The sequence below is a fragment of the Phragmites australis genome, chromosome 2 (genome assembly GCF_958298935.1).
Source record: "Phragmites australis chromosome 2, lpPhrAust1.1, whole genome shotgun sequence".
Taxonomy (NCBI): domain Eukaryota; kingdom Viridiplantae; phylum Streptophyta; class Magnoliopsida; order Poales; family Poaceae; genus Phragmites; species Phragmites australis.
In genome coordinates, this window is record NC_084922.1 from 43,680,957 (window position 1) to 43,707,457 (window position 26,501).

General features: G+C 42.4%; 4 protein-coding genes across 6 annotated transcripts; 2 read left to right on the forward strand and 2 right to left on the reverse strand.

The window, feature by feature from the left end:
- The first annotated feature begins 789 nt into the window (after positions 1 to 789).
- LOC133909082 (V-type proton ATPase subunit a1-like) lies at positions 790 to 10,712 on the forward strand. Of its 2 annotated transcripts, none has more exons than XM_062351368.1 (18): positions 790 to 1,062; positions 2,083 to 2,127; positions 3,104 to 3,226; positions 4,334 to 4,441; positions 4,777 to 4,890; positions 4,968 to 5,141; positions 5,373 to 5,510; positions 5,997 to 6,104; positions 6,240 to 6,347; positions 6,447 to 6,595; positions 7,102 to 7,255; positions 7,747 to 7,907; positions 8,648 to 8,854; positions 8,944 to 9,127; positions 9,219 to 9,302; positions 9,525 to 9,718; positions 9,803 to 9,862; positions 10,032 to 10,712. In XM_062351368.1, exons 1-18 carry the CDS (start codon positions 922 to 924, stop codon positions 10,234 to 10,236), a joined length of 2,457 nt encoding a protein of 818 aa, XP_062207352.1. In that variant the 5' UTR covers positions 790 to 921; the 3' UTR covers positions 10,237 to 10,712. The 2 variants fall into 2 exon arrangements, with proteins under 2 accessions (XP_062207352.1, XP_062207353.1); XM_062351369.1 differs by having other exon boundaries at positions 921 to 1,261.
- A 661-nt stretch (positions 10,713 to 11,373) lies between these two features.
- LOC133909084 (nuclear transcription factor Y subunit B-3-like) lies at positions 11,374 to 13,730 on the reverse strand. Its single transcript, XM_062351370.1, has 8 exons — positions 13,575 to 13,730; positions 13,245 to 13,462; positions 12,986 to 13,115; positions 12,849 to 12,854; positions 12,203 to 12,292; positions 12,073 to 12,123; positions 11,904 to 11,949; positions 11,374 to 11,668 (listed from the first exon to the last, which is right to left on the reverse strand). Exons 2-7 carry the CDS (start codon positions 13,433 to 13,435, stop codon positions 11,929 to 11,931), a joined length of 489 nt encoding a protein of 162 aa, XP_062207354.1. The 5' UTR covers positions 13,436 to 13,462; positions 13,575 to 13,730; the 3' UTR covers positions 11,374 to 11,668; positions 11,904 to 11,928.
- Positions 13,731 to 14,520: 790 nt separating this feature from the next.
- Positions 14,521 to 16,325, reverse strand: LOC133909085 (small ribosomal subunit protein uS12). The gene is made up of 4 exons (XM_062351371.1): positions 16,182 to 16,325; positions 15,148 to 15,303; positions 14,946 to 15,072; positions 14,521 to 14,858 (listed from the first exon to the last, which is right to left on the reverse strand). Exons 1-4 carry the CDS (start codon positions 16,184 to 16,186, stop codon positions 14,718 to 14,720), a joined length of 429 nt encoding a protein of 142 aa, XP_062207355.1. The 5' UTR covers positions 16,187 to 16,325; the 3' UTR covers positions 14,521 to 14,717.
- Positions 16,326 to 16,642: 317 nt separating this feature from the next.
- LOC133909086 (zinc finger CCCH domain-containing protein 11) lies at positions 16,643 to 20,754 on the forward strand. Of its 2 annotated transcripts, XR_009908299.1 has the most exons (9): positions 16,643 to 16,983; positions 17,094 to 17,178; positions 17,520 to 17,660; positions 17,751 to 17,839; positions 18,544 to 18,732; positions 18,859 to 18,989; positions 19,067 to 19,169; positions 20,129 to 20,498; positions 20,629 to 20,754. XR_009908299.1 is itself a non-coding variant. In XM_062351373.1 (8 exons), exons 1-8 carry the CDS (start codon positions 16,807 to 16,809, stop codon positions 20,309 to 20,311), a joined length of 1,098 nt encoding a protein of 365 aa, XP_062207357.1. In that variant the 5' UTR covers positions 16,643 to 16,806; the 3' UTR covers positions 20,312 to 20,595. The 2 variants fall into 2 exon arrangements, 1 of the variants encoding a protein (XP_062207357.1); XM_062351373.1 differs by lacking the exon at positions 20,629 to 20,754 and having other exon boundaries at positions 20,129 to 20,595.
- Positions 20,755 to 26,501: the final 5,747 nt, after the last annotated feature.

The window sequence follows — 26,501 nt, forward strand, 5'->3', positions numbered from 1 at the left end:
GCCCGTATATTCCACCTACAAGGTCACAATAGGCCCATGTAACATTTACTTATTCGGACAGGCCCAATCCACCCAAACGCACCCGGTATAGTATTCCGTTGCATAGTGGCTCATTAGCACCGTTCGCAAACCCCATCCGCTGCTGTGTCTCCGCTGTCCTCAAGCTCGACGATAAATTAGAGTTAGGGTTCTGAAAATTTAGTCTTTGTTTGGTTTGAGATAAAAATTAGATTATATTTTAAAAAATTTGGCCAGTCAAAATTTTTTTATAGTATTTTTGATAAATTTCGAGCGGCTAAATCGTCTGTCAAAATTTTTAATCGGCTAAATTTTAACTTGATTTCAAACCAAATATTATTTTAGCAACTAAAATTCAACACTTCCTTAATTTAACCTCTGAATAAATTTTAGCTTAAGCTGTTAGAGCTAAAAACCGAACAACCTCTAGATGATGACCTTTAATCTTTGAGGGAGGCACTCGACAGACAGCGGTAGCGGAAGGTGAGTGCCCGGCTGGGCGCTGCTGGCCATGGTGGCGAAGGAGACCAATGCATAATAGGCTCCCAAACGCACATGGGCACACGTCCGGACCCGACCCCAGGCTAGCGCATCAGCAGGCCCAGTCCGAGAAACGCGGAACCGACAGGGTCACTTGCGTAAAAACCTCGAAACCCGGGGGGCGGGCGCCCAACCAAAACCTCGACCGGTTCCCGGGCCCACCCAGACCCAGGGGGTGGCCCACGGGCCAGTCACTGGCCACCTTCCGAGTCGCTTCCGAGTCGCGCACTTGAACGATTCAGAATTCAGAATAGAATTAGAGGACCGACCCTCTCAGATCTGAGGAACCACCGCACCGCGTCCTCCTCCTCCTCGCGCTCGCGAACCTTCTGGAAGCTTCGGGAGGGGGCTCCTGCGGGCGGGATGGGGGTGTTCGACCGGCTTCCCCCGATGGACCACCTGCGGTCGGAGAAGATGTGCTTCGTTCAGCTCATCATCCCCGCTGAGTGCGCGCGCCTCGCCGTCACCTACCTCGGCGAGCTCGGCCTCCTGCAGTTCAAGGACGTGAGTGCCCCTCTCTTATCTCTCGTCGCTCCCCTCGTTTGCCCTTCTCGCCCGGATCTGCCTGATCCAGCCTCGGGAGTCGTGATCTCTCTCCTGCCCCCGCTCGCGCGCGTCACGCTCCATGCTCTGTTGGATCTCGCTCTCGGCCGTGGTCGGATCGGAGGGCTAATGTTTGATCTGGATGTCATTGGATCCCGAGGTTCGATGCTTGTTTCTCGTTTGAGCTGGTTTGGACGGCTGCTTTGATTCGTCAGTGGGTGCGAGGTCGTTTTAGATTGGTGGGCACAAACCGGGCGCTCTCATTGAGGCCTCAGGTTCACAGAGATTTTGATGATAAACGTGGAATTGGATAAGTGTGCTTTAGCTTCATTTGATCATATTCATACAATCATACTATCCATCCGTGTTGAGCTTGAGCCAGTTTAAGCAAATGAATTGCCACTCTGTGTTTTGAGCCAGTATGCACTAACTAATCATTAGTAATATGGATAACCGTTTGTTGGTGATACCATGAACACAGAGTTGCATGCTTTAACTGTAGCAAGCTTTACTGTTGAATTGGTGTAATAAAACTAGTAGGGAAATTTTTATGATATCGTGATTGGGTGTTCAAACCCCTCTATGTGTAAGCTTTTTATATGCCTAGTTTTACAAGCTTTTTTTTTTATACCTACTGACTATCATAACGTTGTTGTTTTTTGATCTTGAGGAAATAACGCGTCTTTATCCGTTTGTTGTAATGCTGTTTGAGGGAAAATATTAGAAGGATAGTACGCTTCAGAACTTGTCATTTTCCTTGGTAATTTTTCTTCACGTGATCTTTGATGAAATGGGACTGAGGGGTGGCTTGGTGAAAACTGTCTGTTGGTGATTGTATGTGAAGAAAGAGCCAGTACCTTTTGACTTTGTTGTCATGGTGTCATCATAGAAAAAGTTAACTAGCGCCTGCTTTCAATTTAAAAGTTTTGTTTCTGTTTGGCTATAATGGATTTTTCTGACCTCTTATCTTATCTTCTGCAGTTGAATGAGGATAAGAGTCCTTTCCAGCGTATATTTGTCAATCAGGTATTCCAAATTATGTTATTCTTCATTTCATTTTTGTGTTGATCACACTACTTTGCATGCACCTGTGTTTTTATTCTCCTACACATATGCCATACATTGAACATGTAATTTGGAATCCATATTTTACTTTTTTATTCTTCTTCATGCATTTGTTCTATTGTTAGCAAAAATCTTTGCTTGGATGTTATGATTATGTAGTACTCAGATAGCATTCCTTTTTTATCTTGGGCTATTCAATGTGAAGTAAGCCAGATGGTTAACTTTTTAAGTTTTAACAAGACAGATCACTCTGGAGGAGTTTTCTTTTGATTTTTTTGGAATGTAGAATGGAAGACAAGAACGATTATATAGAATGTAATTTTCTGTTAATCATGCTATCAGTTGTGTTCTTGTAAATTTTTTTGTGAAAAATAAGTATCATCAGCTTTGCTAAATTTAAGGAGTTATCTTTTTAAATTGTAGAACACATCAATTATGATATTTCAGTTCTCTAGTACTAGTACAATCAAGCATCACGGTTTGTGTGTTTCACTGCCATAATATTAGTAGTTAATATTTCTCTTCTTTTGTAAGACAATTAGAGCGGACATATAGAGTCAAACCGAATTTGGTTGAATCTATCAAATAATTAATATTAATTCACAAAACTTCATATTTCTTTCTTTTTTTTTTCTTCTGAAAGCCGTTAGAAATAGCCGATCAACAAGAATGCAGATATGTTAATAAGCTGTGACTCTTGTTGGGGAAGGGGGTAAAATATCATGGGTATTGTATTCCAATCAAGTTACCTGATGAAATATGCTCATGGCACTGAGTACCCTTTGAGTAGATTGTAGAAAATTGGAACAGGGCTGATCATTTATTGAACTTTTTTGGACTGTTGCTTTCCTCTGTTTTGTGTTCACGGATACACCAACACCCCATGCTTTCCTCGGTAACTTTTTCTATCTACAAATCTGCTGCAATTCCCCTGCAGGTAAAACGATGTGCAGAAATGTCACGTAAACTAAGATTTTTCAGTGATCAGATCAACAAGGCAGGTGTAAAATCTTCTGTTATACCTGCACTTCAACCGGATATTGATCTGGAGGAGCTAGAGGTGCATTATTCATCTTTCCTGCAACAAAAGTTTTCCTTTATGACTAAGTATTTCTGTTGGGAGATATCCCTTAGTGTATGCTCTTTGTTGACGATGTGTTGCTAGTTGACGAGAGTAGGATAGGGGTTAATAGGAAATTGGAGTTGTGGAGATATACTTTAGAATCGAAAGGCTTTAAACTTAGTAGGACCAAAACTGAGTATGTGAGGTGCGATTTCGGTGCTACTAGGCATGAGGGAGAAGATGTTAGTCTCGATGGAGAGGTGGTTTCCAAGAAGGATACCTTTCGATACTTGAGATCGATGCTACAACAGGATGGTGATATCAATGAAGATGTTAGTTGTAGAATCAAAGCTAGATGGATGAAATGACGCCAAGCTTTCGGCATCCTCTGTGACAAGAGGGTGCTACAAAAGCTGAAAGTTAACTTATATAGGACGATGCTTTGACTCGTGATGTATGCCGCCGAATGTTGGTCAACTAAAAGGCGACATGTCCAGTAGTTAAGTTTAGTAGAGATGTGTATGTTACGATGGATTTGTGGCCATACAAGAAAGGATCGGATCCGAAATAATGATATACGTGATAGGGTAGGGGTAGCACCATTGAAGAAAAGCTTGTCCACATCGGTTGAGATGGTTTGAACATATTCAACGGAGGCCTCTAGAGTCACACATACATAGTGAGATATTAAGGCGCACCGATAATACGGAGAGAGGCAAGAGTCGACCTAACCTAACATGGGAGGAGTCTGTAAAGAGAGACTTGAAGGAATAGAATATCCCCAAAGAACTATCTATGGATAGAAGCACGTGCAAGTTAGCAATCCACGTGCTGGAGCCATAACTTATACATTAGTCTTCTTGTACTGTTTTTACTTTTACTTTTTTACTATTACTAATACTTTTATTTATTATTGTTTTATCATCATCTTTTTAGTTGGATCTTGTGGGTTCCATCTCTATCCTACCCCAACTTGCTTGGGACAAAGGCTTTGTTGTTGTTGTTGTTGCATGACTAAGTATTTCTGTTAGCATAGCTGTTTTAAGGGAAAATAAATAGCTTTCTTTGAGAGAAAATGAACACTTGCTTTTGTTGGTTCTCCAGGAAAAATTGGGTGAGCATGAACATGAGCTGCTTGAGATGAATACAAATAGTGACAAGCTACAACAGACATACAATGAACTTCTTGAATTCAAGCTGGTCTTGTCTAAGGTTTTTCTCGATTCTTGTGAAACATGGAACTGTCCATCCAATATTTATTTTTTCTTGTGTCTATTCAAATGAAAGATAAAAGATCTGCACAAGTATGTTTCCAACACCTTAGTGATAGGCCTAACGGTTTTTCTTTTGGAAAATAAGATGAGAAATATACTGTAGCTAATGCCTTTTTTCTTTTAAATTATGAACTGTAAATCTGCAACACTTCTTGGCAAGCACAGTTGCCTTCTGTAGTTATTATCATATGTCAGTAAAAAATATTGGCTTTTATTTAAATAGGGTGTTTGCTCCTCGTTCGGTTCCTTGTTTTCTCAAACAACATCTTGCAGGCAGGTGGCATCCTTGCTTCTTCTCACAACCATGCAGCTTCAGCTGAGCGGGAGCTAGATGAAAACATATATGACAAGGAAGTGGACGATGGAAATGCCTATTTGCTCGAACAGGTCTTAGTTTAGCTCTGATCCATAAAACTAACATTGTTCCGTTTTCCCGTTCAATCGTAACACAAATCTGTTCCCAGGGAGTACATCAAGGGTCTCATGGAAATTCCGGAGTTAGATTTGTGAGTGGGATAATATTGAAGTCTAAGGCATTGGCTTTTGAGAGGATGCTTTTCCGAGCTACAAGAGGAAATATGTTATTCAATCAGGCGCCTGCAGGGGAACCTTTAACTGATCCCATATCTGGTGAAGAGGTCTGATAGTCATGGTTTGCCCTTGCTAATTCTTGTGTATACTGGGTTATAACTACTGCTAAATTTGCGTCAAATTATTTACTGATTGCGCTAGCTGCACTCTATTTTCTCTCTTCATTTAATTTTGCCAAAATCAATGCATATTCCAGTACTGAAATTCAACTTTGCTTGCTACAGTTCCTTCAGTGCCTTTAAACCTTCAAAGCTTCTGAAATTTCAACATTTTGACAGGTAGAGAAAACTGTTTTCGTAATTTTCTTTTCTGGGGAACAAGCCAAAACAAAGATACTAAAGATTTGTGATTCATTTGGAGCAAGTTGCTACCCTGTTCCTGAGGAGATGGTCAAGCAGAGACAAATTTTCCAGGAGGTAATTTAATTCCCTTTTTGGCACACTAGTTCATTTATTCACTTTGAATTGCAAAGCATGAATCAACCCTACTTATTGCTATTTTATTGGAGTGGTCTCGAGCCATCAACAATATCTGACTTACAATTTTCTGCCTTTGGGGTGTCCGCGTGTTTCCCTTTTTTTTTTCTTTTTTTTGGTGGGGTGGGGGGCTCTTAAGCACCTTTCTACTATTTGTTGGGTCACAAAACCTGTCCCCAAACAAATTAGCTGCCATTGCTTACTGATTTCATTCAGTGTGAAAAAACCTTCATTATAATTTGCTCCGTGATATATTACTGGTCTGCCATCTTCGTCCATGTAAAAGCTGGTCTGTAATCTGGATGATGTTCACCATTTGTATGCCAAACAAATTTTCGTCACAATATACACGACAATCTTTTATCCATCGTGATGTAATCTCAATACTATCGGCTAAAGTAGTAACTGCCACATAATTTTTCTCAGGTTTCTGCACGCCTCTCTGATCTAGAATTTACTTTGGATGCTGGAATCCAGCACAGAAACAGAGCTCTTGAGTCAGTAGGGTCACAATTGTGGACGTGGACAATCATGGTAATCAAGTAAATACCAATTTCTCTCTTTTAAAAAAAAAAAAATTCTGTACCTTTTCACCCCTGAAGATCTATGGCCATTTCTCATGCTAGTACATGGGACTGTGAATCATTAACAGTTTTGTATTCCTTTTAGGTTAAAAAGGAGAAAGGTGTATATGACACGCTAAACATGCTGAACTTTGACGTGACAAAGAAATGCCTTGTTGGGGAAGGATGGTGTCCTATATTTGCTAAATCGCAGGTCAGGGAGAATACATTTATTTTAATTATTGTGGCCATTCCTATTTTCTTGGGGGAAAAGGTTTAAGAACAATTTTCTTACTTCGAACTTGCATTTCAGATCAAGGGATGTTTGCAGCGCGCAACACTTCACAGCAACTCACAAGTTGGAACAATATTTCATGAGATGGACACTATTGAATCACCACCTACATATTTCCGAACTGATAAATTTACCAACGCTTTCCAGGAAATTGTTGATGCGTATGGGTATGTACATAATTGTGAAATTCAGCATGAACACATGATTTTAATTTGTTATAATTATCACTAAATGCTAGTCAAACAAATTAATCGGGGTAAATCAGGTACTCTAGCTACTTGGTCCAGGAGAAAGGTTTTGCTGTCCCATTTTTGAAGGGTTTGTTGGTTGATCTTGGGTGGTGATCAAGTGATTATACATCATTGGTTTATAGTATATTAAATTTACAATAGATGTGAGGTCGAGCCTGAGTTGCTTTAAAGTTTAATTGTTTAAGCTGGCTTGGTGAGTGTTCAGTGGTTTCCACGAGCTTTAAGTACTGGTAAAATTAGAAGACTAATAACTTCTTGAAACCTTGGAGATTATTTGAATGCGTACTTGATGTTACTGCTTTTTGTCTGGGAATGGTTTCTTTTACTTTATCCCATTCTCTTATGAAAGAGAATTGCATGTTATGATAGTTTCATCATGAACCTTACATAGTGAGTTTGATCATGATTTTGTGTTCTTGCAGTGTTGCTCGATATCAAGAAGCTAATCCAGCTGTATATTCTGTTGTCACATTCCCATTTCTTTTTGCTGTTATGTTTGGAGATTGGGGTCATGGAATATGTTTGTTACTAGGAGCTTTGATTCTTATACTTCGTGAGAAGAAACTATCCTCCCAGGTATACTTGGCTGAACGTGAACCATTTTCTTTCTTTATTTGGCACAACCATTACAAACAAATCTGGTATTGCGTTATTACTGTACAGCCTCACAGGAGGAATTTGTTCACCTGAAAAATATTCTTGGAATGGCAAAACACTCCACTCCTCTTTGTTTTCTGAACATGTATGATGTATCCCATATCTGATAGAGGTAGAGGCGCAAGGGGCCTGTTATGTCACAAGATTCCTTTAGAAATACGGCAGATAGCCCATTTTGTCATTAAATATTTGCATACAGGTCTAGAAAATCACTCTTATATGTAGAGGGAATCCAGTGTAATACCTCTGCATGCAAGGAACCGGCGACGGTTATCTATTTAAATGTAATCATGCTTGGAAGCTATTTGTTGCTTTTAGTTTAGCTTTTCATCTTATCATTTATTTTTCACATTGTCTGCGCTAGTGCATTCAACTTCTTCCAATAACCTCCGGTCCATTACTTATTTCAGAAACTTGGTAGCTTTATGGAGATGGCATTTGGTGGGCGCTATGTTATTCTTCTGATGGCACTATTCTCAATATACTGTGGTCTTATATATAACGAGTTCTTCTCAGTTCCATTCCATATATTTGGAAAATCTGCGTATGAATGCCGGGAGAAAAGCTGCAGGTATGTCTACTATTTTGTTTGTTTATGTTTTAATAAGATAATGGTTCTTCAAATTTTCTTTTATGCTGTAGAAATTATTATATCAGTTAAATATCTCAACTAAGCTCAATTATTTGTTAATTGTTATTCTGTTATGCTGGTTGTCGGATCAAAAACCAGTTTTATTGGGTTACAGTATCTTGCCATGAGAGTAATCGCTATAGCTCCAATGTGCTGTGTGAGCGAGCAAGTGTGTTTTTACTTTACACCACTAAAGGTCACTATCACTGAGTATGTGCAGTGTACATACTAAATACATTAAATTACTGAAGTGTGTACATAACTTTATTTTCTGTCATACCAAAGAGCTATATACATCCAACATTTGAGACACGCACAATGGATCACTCTTCATACAGGATCCTTTTAACTAGAAATTATATGCACCTACTACACAAATCGTGGCATTGAGTTTCATTTAGTGTATTTATCTGTAGTAAAGATCGTGGTCTGCCAGATCGTTTGTTGCTCAGTAGTCAGTAGTAGCCAGTTCTGTTAAAGGTCTAGAGAGCTTTATCAATTTGTTTGTTTCCTTTTCTGAATGGCTGGTACGTAATGTAATATTGGACCTTCTTGTCTAACATCATATAGCACTGGTAGGTCAAGGAAGCAACATTTACACGCAACACACTTTAATGTCAGATAACCATGCACTGACCGTTTTGTCCCAGAAAATTTGACACCTACTCTCTGTGCTTCAGTGATGCACATACTGCTGGTCTCATCAAAGTCCGCGATCCCTATCCTTTTGGAGTGGACCCAAGTTGGCGTGGAAGTCGGTCTGAGCTACCCTTTCTAAATTCGTTAAAGATGAAGATGTCTATACTAATGGGTGTCGCCCAGATGAATCTGGGGATTTTATTAAGTTATTTTGACGCGAAATTTCATGGAAATGCCCTTGACATAAGGTACTGTATGTCCTGTTGTATCTTCTCTTTCGATGTGGCCAAATTAGATGTGGAAAGTGCAGTGTTTTTTAACTATGTGCATTCGTCAGGTATCAATTCATACCGCAGATGATTTTCCTGAATAGCCTTTTTGGTTACTTAGCATTTCTGATTCTCATCAAGTGGTGCACAGGCTCTAAAGCCGATCTGTATCATGTGATGATATATATGTTCCTTGATCCTGCTGGAGATCTTGGAGAAAATCAACTGTTTTGGGGCCAAAAGGAACTCCAGGTTCTATGATGCCCCTTTTTAACACTAGAAAACAAATACTCTGCATTTGTAGCATCCTTTGTGCACCAACTTATCAGCTTTCTACTTTCAGATACTTTTGTTGCTTCTGGCTATGGTAGCTGTTCCATGGATGCTCTTCCCAAAGCCTTTTATCTTGAAGAAACTTCATAAGGAGGTATATTGTTATGAAAAATATTTTTGGAAAACATATTAAGACAATTTTCTATATTAGATTCTTTGCTATCATCCTAAATATGTTCCACTCATAAAATTTGAAGTAAATGATCAAGTGCTTAAAGGAAACAAATTGAATATCCTCTTCTGTTTGAGTGAGCATGGAACCTTGATCGTGAGTGTAATATCTAGTGACTTACTAATCTTCCATGCCTGGATGCAGAGGTTTCAAGGTCACACCTATCATTTCCTAGGGACATCAGAAATGGATCCAGATTCTGAACCTGATTCTGCCCGAGCACGTCATGACGATTTCAATTTTAGTGAAGTTTTTGTGCATCAAATGATACATTCCATTGAGTTTGTACTCGGTGCAGTTTCAAATACTGCATCTTATCTTCGACTTTGGGCCCTGAGGTTTGCCTCTTGTGCTGTTTTGCTGCAAAGTTCAATTTCTTCTGGTTCAATTCCTCACTTGTGTGTGTTGTTCGTTGGTTTCAGCTTGGCACATTCAGAACTGTCAACAGTTTTCTATGAGAAGCTGTTGCTTCTTGCCTGGGGGTAGGCACCTTTCTCCCTTTTGACTTAAGACAATTTTTGCAATCAGTTCTCCATATAGTATTTCTGTTTGTCTTATAAGAAACCTTCTATCTAACTTTTCCTTTGTGCTTGCATTATGCACAATTTTTTAACAATGGCTTACTTCAATTGTTTACTGTATTGTTCATAGGTATGACAATCTTGCAGTGAAGTTAGTGGGGTTTATAGTTTTTGCTTTTGCCACTGCCTTCATATTGCTCATGATGGAATCACTGAGTGCCTTCCTGCATGCACTGCGTCTGCACTGGGTTGAGTTTATGAACAAGTTCTACCATGGGGATGGCTACAAATTCAAACCATTTTCATTTGCTCTGCTAGCAGACAACGAAGACTAATACATGTGAAATCCATCACGTAAAGGGATTCGGTTTGTTTCTTGCAATTTTTGGAGCGCACAGGAGTGGTACTTTATGGGCAAGATGGGTTTACACCGATACACAGCATTTTGTCAGACCGCCGGACTTCTTCCTAGCGCATGCGTGCAGTCGTAGTTGAGATTGCCAGCGTCGGGGAAGGAGATTTTGTAAGTTCACGGCAATATTGTAGAGGGCAGGTTCATGGTACAGTTCACGGCAATATTCTTCCTCCAACGGAGATGCAGATTATAGTTGCTAACAAAAAAGATAGAAATGTAGATTTGCTCTGCCTACTGTTAGCTTTTAATTTTTATCGAAGTGACTGGCCCTTACAACTTATAAATGAGAACATACTTTTTTTTGGGCATTCTTGTGCCTTGGCTGGAAGAAAGGCATGACAGATATTTAACTGTATTTTTTTTTTCAATTCAAATAAAAAGTTGTCCTTGTGCTTATTCTTTTAAACGCTGCTCTTTTTGTCTACTGTGTCCATGTTTCATGTATTGCCAGCTTCTGTTCTCACTTATGGAAAGACAGATAAATCTTGATTATTCCCTTTGCAGTAGCAAAATCGGTATTTCTGTAAGTCACCAGGAAATATTGGTGCCGTCCATCATTGTATGCGCACGGCCGCATCTTTTCAGCGATAAAAATACTGGTGGTTAACTGGTAGTTACCGGCCATATCGATCTGAGAAGTTTCAAATATAGATTTTGAATTTTAAAATAATAGGGAAATGATTCGTCCCTCTTTTCTTTTGCTCAAGCTAATGGAAGTGTTACTGCAAAAGTAAATTGCAGAAATGCCCCCATATTCTATTTCAAAGCAATGGAAACGGTGCCTTGCAGCAAATATTAGCAATGCCCGTCAGGCAAAACACGGTATACCGTGTATCCCCAAACTGAAGCCACAATTAAATAATGTCTAGCAATATTGACCCATTTTTTATAAATTGACAGAAAAATTTCAGAGCCGGTGAAAGCTAGGCCCAATGCCACCAGTACAGCTGCCATGCACCACACATCTTGAACACAGGGTCCCCACCGATTGGGTTCAGGCAAGCCTCGCATTTGGGGGGATATCAACAAAGCAGATTTTTGTTCGACAAAATGAGCATAGCATAATTGTATGTTAATCAGCGTTATTTGAGACTAGGATGGCTACAGTATATTTATGCTTCATAATACAGATATGTGAATGTAAAAGGTTGCCAAAATAGCAACGGTCAAATCATTCTGAATATACAGACAAAAGCAAGCACTAAACCAGAGGTGAAGCTATTCTCGTGGAATCAATTTACATCTGACTGGCAGCCATCGCAAAAGTTGAACACCCTTTTTAGGTGCTTCAGTTTTCTGCCAATAAACATGGACCCAATGCGGGGGTGACTTCCCTAGCAGATGGACAACCACTGGAGGGAAAAAGAATTTTCAGAATAAAAAAATAGGCACGAAACATGCATAAAGCATTGCAAAAAAATTATCTGCTGTGGAGCTCAAAGATGCATCTTAAGTTGCCTTGTTAAACAGATACATATGTCAAGGGGAAACGGTTGGAAATTTGTGTTTAACATGGAAAAAAAGCACTAGTGTGGCAAATAATCTACATACAGCAAAAAAAAAAAACACTCGGAGCAATATTAGTACCAGAAAATTGCTGCTGTCTTCAGTTTTAGGTGTCCCCATTGTGGTACTGGTGTGTAAAGGGAGAAAAATTGTCAGTGAAATAATGTATAACTGAAAAATTATGTCATGTTTAGCCTCAGAAATGAACTACAGCATTGTTTTACTGACAAATGAAGCTATGATAGATTACCTGAGGTTGCATATAGCCCATCCCTTGGTTGTAAACTCCATGCTGAACCAACTATAAGTAACATGAGTAAGTCAGTTTCAAGCTTAGCTGGAAGGAGACAAATAGTCAAATACAGGTTACAAATACTGGCCTGGGTACTTGAGCTACTGGTGCCACCATGGGGACTGATTGCATCCTTCCTTACAGAGCCCTCACCCTTTGTAGACAACTTACTATCACCCTACCACAAATTAACAAGAAATTTTTTTGAATAGTATTCCATGCATATGCAAATAGTACACGAAAGTATTGCTCACAGCAACCACACTAGGTAGCACAGAAGTTTGTGTGGTTGCCAGAGCAATCCAACAAAAAATGGGCAATTATACAACGAACATTTGAGATCATCTATGCAAACTTCCTTAGAACCTAGCATTTGAGATCATCTATGCAGCCTGCAGGTACCTTTCCTAGACGGCACACAAAACAGAATAAATATGTTGAGTCTTTCTCAGGTGTTAATGTTGCAGCTTTGCATTACTGAAACCTGGTTATCTGCATTTCGGCATTTCCTGTCAATTGCCAAATGTTTTCTAATTAACCTGATTAGATTGTGTACAGGGCAGCACTGCACTGCAAATGGAATGATATACTAAGCTCCGAGGACACGCCTCTTGGCTTCATTTTGTTTCCAGGTTATACTTCAACTAGGATAAACAGAGGAACATAGGAGTTTTGCACTTATGGAGAACAGATCAGTGGTGGAAAAAAGAGAGAACTTTATCAATATCGCATACCTCCATCTGCAATAACCATGTGCATCCCCAGAAGATAATATGCAAGGAGGGCAGAGAAGCGTCATGAGACAGATGAACAAATATTTAAAGAAAGGAGATCCGCATCTACACAACAGTGAGCACGAGCCATCACTCACCTCTCTGTACTTTTGTAGGTAGATCTTGAGGGGGTCGACGTACTCCTCGAATCCGAGCGTGGCCATCGCCCAGAGCAGATCATCTCCGTTGATGGTCTTGCGCTTCTCCTTCTGGCACTTGTCGCTCGCCCTGCTTGCACACACAGGCGCCGCCGACGCCCAAATCAGAATCAACCGAACAACCTGAACGAAAAGCCAACCCGATCGAGGCGGAGGCGACAAGGCCAAGGGGCTACGCTACCGGCCAATCTCAACTCACTCGCTGGTAACGAAGGAGATGAACTCGGAGACGCACTCCTGCAGGGTCTCCTTGGCGTCCTTGGCGATCTTGCCGTTGGCCGGCACGGCCTTTTTCATGATGCGGCTGATGTTGGCGATGGGCAGGAAGCGGTCCTGCTCCCTCACCCCTCCTCCGCTGCCGCCCTCGTGGCTCCCGCTGTCGTCCGCCATCGCCGGAGACCGGCCTCCGCCAAAACCCTAGATCCACCAACATGAAAGCCACACGGCATCGATCGCGTCAGAGGTTACGGCGGCGCCACCGGGAATCGGAAGGTGGCGGGCGGGCAGCGTGTCGATGCGCCGTACGTACCTTATAAAAACGCGCGCGCGCGCGGAGGCGGGGAGGGGAGAGAAGGGGAGGAGAGAGAGAGAGAGAGAGGAGGTGGTGGCCGCGGAGAGAGGAGGAGCGGTGGGGAATGGGGATCGGACGCTGGAGAAGGGAATGAGGTCCGGGTGGGTGCGATGAAGGAAGACGGGGATCTGGGCCGTTCGTCGGTCGCAAATAGGGACGAGGAAGGGAGCGGGCCCCGGTCCCACTGTCAGTTCCTGTCAGTGGACCCCGGGTTTTAGGTGCTATTTCTGCTTTTATTTATTCATTTTACTTGGATTGTAAATCGAGGAAAAATTGCTTCCATATCACTAATTTAACTATGTTTCGAAGATTTGATATCCTTATCTATATGTTATTGACATATGTGATCCTATTTATCAGTGAGAGATATGACATTTCGTCGAAACACTGGTCGAAGAAATCCAAGCATCCGGTGAAACACTAGCCGGATTTGATGAAATTTCAGTTGCAGCAAGACGTGGCTTGCATCCAAGCACCGTTGGGACAGGGTGTACACACTACGAGCTTTCGTCAAGGTATTACTTCCAAAAAAACACAATCGAATTATTCAAATAATCAAGCTTCGCAGCTGATGAGTTATGTCATAGTAGCTTAATAGAGATGCAACAAGGGCCTCAAGGTTTCTTGTGGCGCCTCGTTTGGGGTACATTGAAATTCTGGCTTGGTGTAATCATCATAGCTAATCGCTTCAAAAGAATCGCATTTGTTCCCATTGAGCTTCATCCATGCGGCACAACTTTTGCTTGATATGGACTACTATGAGGCATGGAGGCTACAAGCAGCTCCAGCACGACGAGCACTGGTACCAGGCATTGGCAAGAACAATAGTTGCAGAGAAAACCAAAGAACTGTTGAGCATTTTAGGCCACACAAACCAATCAGATGTGTAGGCGTCACGTCACACTGAGCGAACAAAACTCATTGACAGTACTATTCTCTTCACAGAAGCATGGTCTGACAATAAATTGTTTTCACCAACACAACCTTAAGTTAACAATTTTCAAGAGTGCGCTGTAAACATAGCAAGGAACCATTCTTCTTAAAGATCCAAAGCCTTCAAACTGTCTACTCAATGCTTGCCGCTTTAGACACAAGAACAATCTAAGACCTTGGCTTCTCCTTCTTCTCCTTGAAAAGGGCAAGCAGAGACACACCAGAGACCTTGACGACCTTGAACCGGACACCAGGAATATCTCCCACAGCATGACCCTTACGACCGAATCCAGCAATCAACACCTCATCCTGGATAGAGACACAAGAAAAGAGAAATTATGTTGCTGCTATAGATGGAAGACAAGCATTCAAAGAGGGCAGGATGAAAGAGTATACATTTTCCTCGATGTAGTTCAAGCAACCATCATTTGGCACGAAGGCAGCAATCTTCTTGCCATTCTTCACAAGCTGAACACGAGCACACTTACGGATAGCGGAGTTTGGCTGCTTGGCCTCAATACCACTGCATCAGAATCAATGCCCATTTGGTCAATTACGTTTGAGTGCAAAAATACATATACAGTGAGCTTCTGCTTACATCTTCTCCAGCACGATGCCCTTGGCATGAGATGACCCTGCGAACGGTTTCTTCCACTCATTGCCCAAGTGGCTCTTCTTGTAAGCCTTGTCGGCCCACCTCTGGTTCCTGCGGTGGGTCTTGAGCTTCCGCCCAGCTCCCATACCACGTGTCTTCCTGTATAAGATTAAAACATGGTTATCACAGTTAGATGAAAACAGCATATGCTAACGGACTACAACATTACAGTTGATGTTGCATCTGAACCAAGTGCGCTAGAAATAACAGATATCTACATCACAATAACCTTACTACATACTCAGAAGCATAAACAAGTGGCTATCAGATGGATACACAACTGGATGGAAGAACAGCTAGATAATAAAGATATTCTATAATAATTCATAACAAGGCCAGCGAAATGCCATTAAATGAACAAAATAAGTGCATCTAATCATCCAACCACAGAAGTCAAAATACTAAGATACTTTTTAATAACCAATTACCAATAAATAGCAATTATCATAAATATAGATTTAAATCTAATCACCTGACCATAAAGATATAATTGTTATCTTAAATGCATTAGAACATGATGGAGTAGGGAGCATTACAAGAATAAAGTTTGTTATAGAACAATGACGATTCGTTGAAATGTTAATGTGTTATAGAACACTTTAAGAAGTGTATGCTACCACGCATAATTTCCCAGATCCAGGTAACCGGACGAAGAAAGATATCACTACGCGGCAGCAACGCTTGATATCGCTTATGAGAATGTTTAGCGCTGACGTTGTAAAATCTGATCAGCACTGGACCGTCAATAAGCTTGGTTTCATCACACGTAATTCACTCATTCTCAACAAAACACAAAACTGAGAGGAAATCTGGAACAAAGCATCTAGAATAACGCAGTAGACCGGGACAAGCACAATAGCACATCATGCTACTACATACAACCACACCAAACAAAACTAGATTGCTAGATCGCCAAAGCAGCAGATAAACATCACAAGAACAGATCAGAAGAGTGTAAAGTGGAGAGAGCAGAGTACCCCATGTTGACGAAAGGGCTTGGGGGCTCTCCGCGGCGGAAGGTGGCGGCAGGTGGGGAGGGGAGGAGCACGGGCTGGGAGCGGCGGCGGCTGCGAGAGAAGGCAGGTATTGGGGTGGAGAAGGGATTTATACGCGGTCGGTTTGGTGTTTAGGGTTTGGTTGTGGACCTCCCTGCTCTGAGATTCGTGCTGGTTGATGGAACCTACGGTCGCGATGCGGGTGGTGAGGGGTTCATGTGGGGGACTCTGAGTTTGCGAGGGTGGACTTGGTCTGCCACGTCAGAGAAAGGCTCCGGATGTGGGCCTGCCTGTCGACGTGGCAGAAATTAGGCCTGATGCAACAATATTTTTGGAGAAAAAACATTTTAAATCACATTGGGCCGGTATCCAAGCCCAAGGCCCATATCCAAGCCCTCGCTGGAGGCCCAGTACCCATCACCATCGTCCAATCCCGGGTTCCCCACATCACCACGAGACCGACCACCATCTCTAGAACCTTCCTCCTCGCCTCCGCCTTCCCCTTCCTCCCAGCCCCAAACCCAAGAAACCCTCCTCCCATCGCCGCCGCCTCCTCTTGCCGCCTAATCCCCGACGTTCACGTGAGCGAGAAGAGCAGCCGGGCAGGATGCCGCCGAAGAAGGCGCAGCCATCGAAGGTAGACCTGGCCAAGAAGCAGAAGGTCGTGGAGGACAAGACGTTCGGGCTCAAGAACAAGAACAAGAGCAAGAACGTCCAGAAGTACGTCCAGTCCCTGCACCAGGCGGTCCAGCCCAAGCCCGACCCGACCAAGACCGCCGCGAAGGTACTGGAGAGTGCTCAGATCGAAACCCGCGCGCGCGCCTCTTTGCTTTTCCTCCGATTGCTCTGCTCTTCTGATGTTTATTTTTATTGGCTGCGAATGTGGATGCGCAGAAGAAGAAGGAGGAGGAGAAGGCGCGCGAGAAGGAGCTCAATGATCTGTTCAAGGTCGCCGTCAGCCAGCCCAAAGTCCCCGTTGGTACTGCCATTTCTTCTTGCGCTTAGGTGTCTTGAGTAGTCTTATCAAGATTTGCTGTATGTAGTTCATATGTGAATGAACGAGTGTCACAAAGTTCCATCTGATATCATTTTTAGTATCGAAGTGGATTGCACAATACTAGTGTCATCTGTTGATAAGTTTGGTTAATTTGTTCGGTGTAAGTTTTGCATTGTGTAATGTGGACACCTTGAAACCCCTCGGAGCCCTATAGGTTGCACATGAATATAGCAAAGTTATTTGGATGGGTACATTGGGATTTTTATGGTGTTCCAACTAGTATCCTGGTGATAGGTGCTGATGGCATATATTCTGTTATGCAGGTGTTGATCCCAAGTCAATACTGTGCGAGTTCTTCAAGGCAGGACAGTGCCAAAAGGGTTTTAAGTGCAAGTTCTCACATGACTTGAATGTCCAGAGGAAGGGTGAAAAGATCGATATTTACACAGACAAGCGTGATGCGGGTAAGAGACAAATGTAGTTGAACTATTGTCTTATTGTGCTAGTTCTTCAAGTTTTTTAGTAGAAATTCACATATTCTTTGTTATGGCTAGAAACCATGGAGGACTGGGATCAGGAGACTCTCGAGAAGGTTGTTGAGTCGAAAAAGACGGAGTATCAGCAGAATAAACCTACTGATATTGTATGCACTACTCTGAGCCTATTATGCAGTCAATCTCTAATTCTTTCATGTCAAATGTTGCGTGAGCTCCAACTTACTATGAAATTATATTCCTTATATTCTCAATTGGCAGTATATTTGTGCTGTGCAATACTATGCTGGTTCTATCTTTGTCTATTTTTGGTTTTGGACTAGATTACAAGAATTGCATTGACAGCTTGGCTATTACTGTCAAAACTATTAAGGAGGCAACATCATCATTAAGTAATAACTTAACGCACTAGTTGTAAAACTTAATAATTGGTTACATGTTTGAATTGATATTTGGCAGAGAAACTTCATTCCTGTGGTATGTTAACTGATTGAATGTCAAATGTATTGGCACTAATGATGTTTTCATGATTGCACTTCTAAAAAGTTTACCAGGTTATCATATTTTGACGCATTAGCATCTGCATTAGTGTACCATTGTTAATTGTAACCCTGTCATAGTTCATAATCAGTGTCTTGTTTCTTTATATTTTGTAGTTTCTTATCTTTCAGAAACTTGGTATTTTCTTTTATGTCTTTACAGCTGTTTCTTTGCCCGTTTCAGCTGGTAATATGAATTTATGTTCAGTAGTGAATCTAGTGATATAAGAATTTTTATCTCTATTATTCAATTTGCAAAGTGTTGTTAAAATAGGATAGTTTTGGTAACTGACTAACTGTATTGTTCTGTGTAGGTCTGCAAGTACTTTCTTGATGCCGTGGAGAAGAAACAGTATGGGTGGTTTTGGGTTTGCCCAAATGGTGGCAAAGATTGCCACTACAGGCATGCCCTTCCTCCTGGATATGTACTGAAATCCCAAATGAAGGCCTTACTGGAGGAAGAGAGTGAAAAGATAGCAATCGAAGATGAGATAGAAGATCAGGTGAGTGAAGTTTACTCGGATTCTTTATGTCCTGAACAGTGAAGCTCCTGTTCATCCCCATTTTTGTTGTGTTGGATTCTCTTTAGCACTGTTATTACATCCTGTTTTGTTGTGTTGATATCACAGCGTAAAAAGACAAAGACTACAACCCCTATGACTACGGAATTGTTCATGGAATGGAAGAGGAAGAAAGCAGAAGAAAGAGAAGCTGGCCAGGCCGCCTTGCAGGCTGAGAGGGCTAAGAATGACCGCATGAGGTAAACTTCTTTTCTACTTGTTAATTATTTTCCGCCCTCAATGTACTTACTGTGAATTTTCTTGTTCTTGTTTCCAGTGGCCGTGAGTTGTTCATGGCTGATGCAAGTGTGTTCGTTGATGATGCTGAAGCATATGAAGTCTATGAGAGACATAAAGAGTTGGAAGCTAATGAAGAACCGGTAAATTTACCCTTCCTTGCCTTATAATTGCTCCCTATTGCGTAGGCCCCATAATCAAAGCACTGATAGGTTAGCAAGGTAAGAGTTTGACATTGCATAAAGAAGACCTAGCCTCACCCCCTCACGCACACACCCTACCACCACCACCCAAGAGGAGGCAAAGTGGTACATGTCATGCCAATTCCCACTTCGAATTTGATGGACATATTCTGCACCCTTATGAAGGGACAAAAGAACGAGCAGGTTCCAGTCGTACACCTTTTCTTGGTCTGCATATGAGCTGGCCCCTAAAAATTTGTGTGCATATATGATTTACCATATCCATCCTATTTCCGTGTATGTTTTTGGCATCCAAAGTGTCCAAAAACTCAAGTGGATGTTGCTACCCATGGGTTCAGATATAGAATTGTGTGCATATATTTAAGTCTCTGTATTTGTATGTATATACGCATTGAGAAATTAGATAGATAAATAACCATTGGATACATTTAAGAATCAAAGAAATAACTTGGCTTCTATTCCAAACAGATTCTATGGAATGCACATAGATTTATTTATCTTACACCTGATATTATTCTTTTTCGGGCAGATAGAATGTCTTGCTGCAATGATGATTTTCACTAGCAATATGCCTATATCTCTTATCCTCCTTTATGCAGAAAAGAAATATGCAGGCCTGGAATCTAATATTAAATAGAAAAGGCACTCAAGTTGTGGATCCAATATCACATTTATCTTATTTAATGAATTGATATATAGAATTCTTTTCCTGTATTCTAGAAAAAGAACATTTGTTATCTAATTTCTTAAGGGTGAATTGCTTTCTGTTTCTGGCGAAGGGCCTAATTCAGTGCATGTTTTAGCACGGAATTTGATGGATATTATGACTAAATGCATGTACCTATTTTCTGTATAGATGTATATATATTCTAAGATGTATTTTTCCTCCCATGTGGCAGGGCAAGACAAGTCAGGATGCAGGTCCAAGTTCATCAACTTCTAATGTCAAGGAGGTTGAGGAGCCTGAGGAAGATATCGATGTTGATGATGACTTGGACATTGATGAATTAAATGAACTTGAAGCAAGCCTGTCGAGAACTTCCATCCAAATTCGAGAACCTGGCGAGGGAACATCATCTTGAGCATACTCTGGAAGATCGTTGAGCAGTAGCACTCCATTTTTGTGCTCCCAACTAATCTAGTGGCTCTGAAAAAAAAAGCTGGTGCATCGATGCAAGTGGAATTGATTTTAAAGAGACTATGATAATTAGCTATCTTGAGAGAGCAAGTAATGATCAATGAATGACGCTCAAGATCACACGACAATCGGTATTTGCTGTGTGCCCTTTTGTCTTGTAGATCTTGTTGGAGATATGTTTGCTACTTGTGAATAACAGGACTAAATTTTTGTTGCCTTGTGCAAACTTATTTGCAAATTTTGATGTGAACATTATACTAGTGATGAATCATGATGATCGTTTCCCTTTTATACCCCTTCAAGAACGATTTGTAGATTTCAGGGCACTCCGAGATAAGTTGATTCGCATCAATAATGAGACACATTTTTCCTTTTCTTTTTTGTCACCCCTTGTCATGCTGTGTAGGTACCTGGCACGCGGTGACACGGAATAGAATCTTCATAACAACACTGTTGGAGGTGAAAATGGGATGGATGTTTTCTACCTGCCCGACCGATCGAAAGCTTACAAAACAAATAGAGAATACATGATGATTGATATCTGTTCGAAATATTTAAATGTTAGATGTTATAAGAAGTTTATTGTAATTTTACTTAAAATGATAATACATAAATAGATTATCATATATCCTTAGATAGATAATACTACGTACTTTTATTTTCATATCTTGACGTTCTATTTGTGTTTATTTTGATTACAGTCCTATATTGTTTAATATGTTATGTAGGATGCAAATAAAAAATTAAATCTTTTCAATTAAGCGAAAGCTTACAGCACTATTTACTCTGTCTTCGATTCTAAGAAAAAATAGTATACTTGGCACACACCTGCACACCATTACAGGTAAGTTGTTGAAATCACCCGTGTGGTTAAATCATGGGCAACGAGACCTCAAGTGTGTATTGATGGATCTCTAGAGTAGCCATACTGAGGTCGGCCCAAGCAACGCCAAATAATCCCATTTCTTACGTGACTGGACTAATCCAACTGTCAACTTCCATCTTCCTGAATTAGAGTAGTCAGATTCAGTTTTTCTTTCGTACCAAAGTCAGTTCTTTCATTGATTATTTATTTTCGTGCACGACCTTTTTCGCTTGCCGTGGCTGCTCGGCTTGGTTCACCCGCGCACAGCCATGAGTTTTCGGACCCTGACCAGCGTTCGGTACGTAAACCAAATACCTTGAGACCGCGGCTGCAGAAATTGGACACCTGCTGCTTTATGTTCCAGATCTGCCACTGCCAGAGTACTTATCGGTTTGAATCATCAGTAAATATGCCTAAAGGATACAGGAAGTAAGCACTGCATAGCCTCATGAACCAAAAACGGCAAGATGGCTGAATAATTCTGGAATCATGACATATAGCCGCATGTTTTCTTTATGAATAGCTTTGTCAGAATTTCGTACTGCATGATAACTACAGAGTGAACATAACTAGAGCTGCAGTCATGCAGATACAAGAGCTTTGCAGAGGTGTACTAACACTTCTGTCAGTAAGTGTAAGTATTCGCCCAAATAAGAAGTTCAAGTATTCGCCCTTCAGCAAACTTTGCAGAGGAACTAACAAAGTCTTATTTACAAACGGAGGGCAGAAGACAAAGAGGGGAGAAGAAGAGAACAAAATAACCACTAATTAAACAAAACAAAACAGAGAGCCCATTTTCAATAATAGCCAATACAGTAAGTAAACCAATATACCCACTAATTAAACAAAACCAATATGTTCGTTGTGGAACAATTCTTCCGCTGATAAAGTCAGCGAGTCTGTAAACGACCAGGTGTGCACATGAAGTGCCATTGAAGCCAACAGGCATGAGCTCCAAGCCACATTCTACCAGGTGGACTGCACCGATAGTTCCGACCAGTGGGCACACGACGGTCATCCTCGGTGGCTGCAGAGATAGCGAGTGCGAACCATTCGAGTTCGGTCGTCCAGCGCTGGTCACCGGCGGTGGCGAGAGCTACACGGTATCTCGTGTCAAAGGCTAGCATGACAGTGATGGCCCCGGCGGCACAAACTCCACTGAGGAAGACGTGGAGCTTGCTATCCTCTCTCATATCGCGGTAGCGCGCTTGGGGTTCCATCTCCGGCAGAAGGGACAATGGCGGTGGGAGCTCGGCGATATCGCCGGTGAAGGGGTGGAGGAGGCGGATGGCAACCGTACCCGCCGAGATAGGGGTGGCCGGGGTAGAGGCCGTGACCCTCGGGCAACATCATCCAGCGGCGCGGGTGGAAGCGCGGGTCGAGGAGGCTGCGGGCAGACGGTGCTGGAGCTCCAGTGGGTGCAGAGGGCGCGGAAGCGGACGTAGTCCAGCAGGTCGCCAGCCAGCACCCGCCACCCAACCAGCTGAACCAGATCCTCCGGCAGCGAGTCCCATGGTCGCGCTCCCTGGGGGTCGATGCCGCGATGCTTGATGCTGCTGCACGGGTCCCTGGCGCCACGGCGGCGACATTCGGAATCGCCGAACACCAGATGATCCGCCGCAGCCGCCGAGTTCGACCGCGCCGACGACCAGAAAGGGAAGGCTCGCGGTTCTCTTTTTCTTGATTTCGATCGTGGAGGGGAGCATAAGGATCCAGAGATTGGACAGGGTGGAGCGTTAGTTTGGGCACACCTCTACCTCCCACCTCTCCTCACATTAGGTTAAAATAAAGTAATTTAACTCTTAAATTTTAATCTAAAATCGAAACAAAACAGCTCACCAAAATAGACCTAGTGTATCTTAACTCCAACTCCACGAACCAACGACAAGCATCAAAGAAAATCTTTTATAAGATGAGACTAGAGAAAGGTCTGACAGGCCTTCGTGGAAAATCAAAGAAAATCTTTTACCAGCATCGAAGAAAATATTCTGCGGTGCAAGTGTGTGCCTTCACAGATAGTTGTCTCACCGGATCCACTCACGTACTCAACGAACTATGTGAGGGCACAGAGTCGCAGGATGCCGAGATCGTATGAGCATAAAGGGATCGATTCAAAGTGGAGATGCATTTAGGTTTATGGATTACTTTAGTGAGTATGTTACTTTTATCAAATATTGTGTGCATCTTATTGTACTATATTAATATCCATATATAGTTCATTTTTTCAGCCTCAGTCCTCCGTCAGCATCGCGACATAGGGCTCCAAACAACAGTTAGCGTTACAATGTCAAATATCTAAAAACCCGATCAATTCTAAAAAACAGAAATTTCTATTTTAAGTCAATCTTAATTTCATTGAAAAAAATTATAAGTATATATCACTCATTGGAAATACGACATATACATGTCGCTTGTTTCAGACCTGGGTGTTAGAGGGAAGCCCTTGGGTTGTGGAAGTTTTCAAAAAGAGTGAGTTGTAATTGGGTTTGATTTACTTGAAGTTCTCATGCTCTTCAACGTAAGGTTTTAACTTCTTGGGTTAAATGCAGTCCAATTCTTTACCTGGTTAAAAACGAAATAAGGAGAAGACATACCGTCTTGGTTTCTTTAATTAGATGGTTTTAACATATCCACAAGTTCCAAGTTTGCTTTGAGATTTTGATTAGATCAAAAGTATATAATATTAACAATAACATTAAATGTTAATATTATATTATTAAATCTAGCCGTGTAATTGTGCGGCCAGCCTTAAAATGAAAAAAAAAATTGCTGTAGTGTGCTCCTCGCGAGTAGATGATAGTTGTGTGTAAATCCTTGGGATTAGAAATCCATGCCTTGGATCAAACACCACGTACAGACCATATAGATTTAATGATAGTAGTAGCCCAATCAAAAAGGTTTTTTGAGGTATTGCACAATCAGAAACCAGCAGCATACATCGTCGATGCTTGGTTATATAACAAGAAAGGATCAGGCTATAACACACGCCGATCGACCATTCCTCACGTACACCCCTGATTACAAGATAACATGAAACACCGGACACAAAAAGCACGTAGAATTAGCAACATACATCTTTCATTTCTTCTTGGCGCCGGCCGCGGCGGGTGTCTTGCCCCCGGCACCTTTGTTGGCGGCGCCAGCGACCGTCCAGTCGCAAGCCAGCACCGCTACCACGGCCGCCGCGATGTCCTTGACGATCCTCTCCTTCACCTGGCCCCTCCGGGGCAGCGGGTTCCCCGACGGCGTCCTGCTGATGCACCGTTGGACCGGAGCGGGGCGGCTAGTTGCCATTGACGCTCGACTGATCGACGACTGACTCTCCGCTCGCTCTCGTGTCGTGAGTACCAGCGAGTGAGCAGTGTGCCCGGTTCGGAAAGGGGAAGAGCTGGCAGCCTGCACGGCAGCCCCAACCCAGAACCAGGTATAAATTAGGGACGGGAAAGGCAAGGCAAGGGAGAGGAAACGTGCAGGCCGAGCCCCACTGCGCCGATTCGCGGCCGCGAATGGATGAAGAATATTGCGTGGAGTAGCGACTTATTCTAGTATGTTAATATCTGTATACGGTTTATTTTTTTTAGCTTCAGTCCTCCGTTAGTATCGCGACATAGGACTCCAAACATGATGTAGATATTGTGATCGGAGAAACCGATGAGTTGCTCATACAGATGATAGCCCTTTATACCTGATGTCGAGGTAGTCGGAAGTGAGGTGGGTAGCCGTGATCGAGGATATTGTGTGTGAGATAGTCATGGTTGACGTAGCTGTAGTTATGGTTGTTATGACCGAGAGAGCTACACATGAAGCCACAAACACAACATGGCATCATGGTGACGGGCAACAGGGAGGCCTAAGGGAAGAAGACGGTGACACGGATGAGACAATAGTAGAAGAGGAGGTCGATGCTGAAGTCGACGCAGTTGAGGTAGTCGAGGATGAACCGTGCACCAAGTTTGCCAAGTCCGCGAATGCATCGGGGATGAAAGCACGCACCGGTATTGCCAATACCAAGCGCACGAAGGTAGGAAATCCAACCATACACCAGTGTCTGAGAGACCAATAGAGGAGGACTCAGGTCGCGGTGCACAGAGCGGCGAGGAGGAGAGTGCCAATGTAGTCCACAGTTCCCAAAGTAGATGAAGAAGTCAAGGAGGAGACTACAATGTTGGCGATAAGGTTGTGCTAGACGAAGGTGATAGAGGCAGAACCAGTGGTCTGGAGCGGCGACGTTGGTGTCTGGAGAGCGTGACAGCGGTGTTCGAAGAAGCCAACAAAGAACACCCGAACAACGTGATGAGGACCAAGGGCGCTGATGACTGAGGCGATCATGCACCGAAAAGGGGGTGTTGGTCGGCCGAAGTGTCATGGTGCACATGATAGCGATGTAGGGCGATGATGGGATCCTCCATTCGGTTGGACCACGCTAGGGAGGGTGCGATGGCGCGGCGAAGGCACAACCACATGTGGCAGCATTGTGGCCCAAAGATGACGCGGTGGTAGCCTCGATGCTTGAGAAGAAGCGTGTACTCGTGGATGAGGAGTACAAGAGTTGCTACCGATTAGTCAGGATGAAACGTACACAATCGGCTGATCAGATTGATGGCATGCGACATGGTCAAGGCAGATGATTCCAAGTGTAGATGACGATGACGACGAAGACGATCCAGCATGGAGCGCCGTGCAAACGGAGTGGTTGGGTAGCGACGTGTGAGGGTATCCCTGTGAGGATCGGTGACGTCATAAGAGGAGGGTGAATTAGGATACTTAGAATCTATTCGGCTCCAAAAACTATAAAAGATAAACATATATTAATTTCTATCTAAATATACTCTAGGTTTATCTAGTGTGTCTACTCTACCATTTAAAAGAGATTGCAACTTATTTAAGAAGGTAAATTACAAGAATGTAAATACAGAAACATAAATAAGGTAAAAAGAGCAAATGCGGCACAAAGATTTTTATCCCGTAGTATCGGTAGCATAAATGCTACCCCTAGTATATATTAGAGGTCCACTAAGAATATGCTCCTGATCGACACCTGATCATAATCCTTGAGCTACTAAGACCTCAAGTAGATTGAGCCATCAAACCACCAAGGTAAGATCTCACCATAAGCCTCTCTTCCAGTCACTTACCGCCGTGATCACTTCGGAGCTTGAGCCACCAAGGCAAGGGTCTCCGCGTCCTCATACATGTGTCTTGCCGCCGCTCCACACTAAGTCGAAGGGTCAACAAGCTTGAGCAACTCTGGCTTAAGATGCTGACGAGT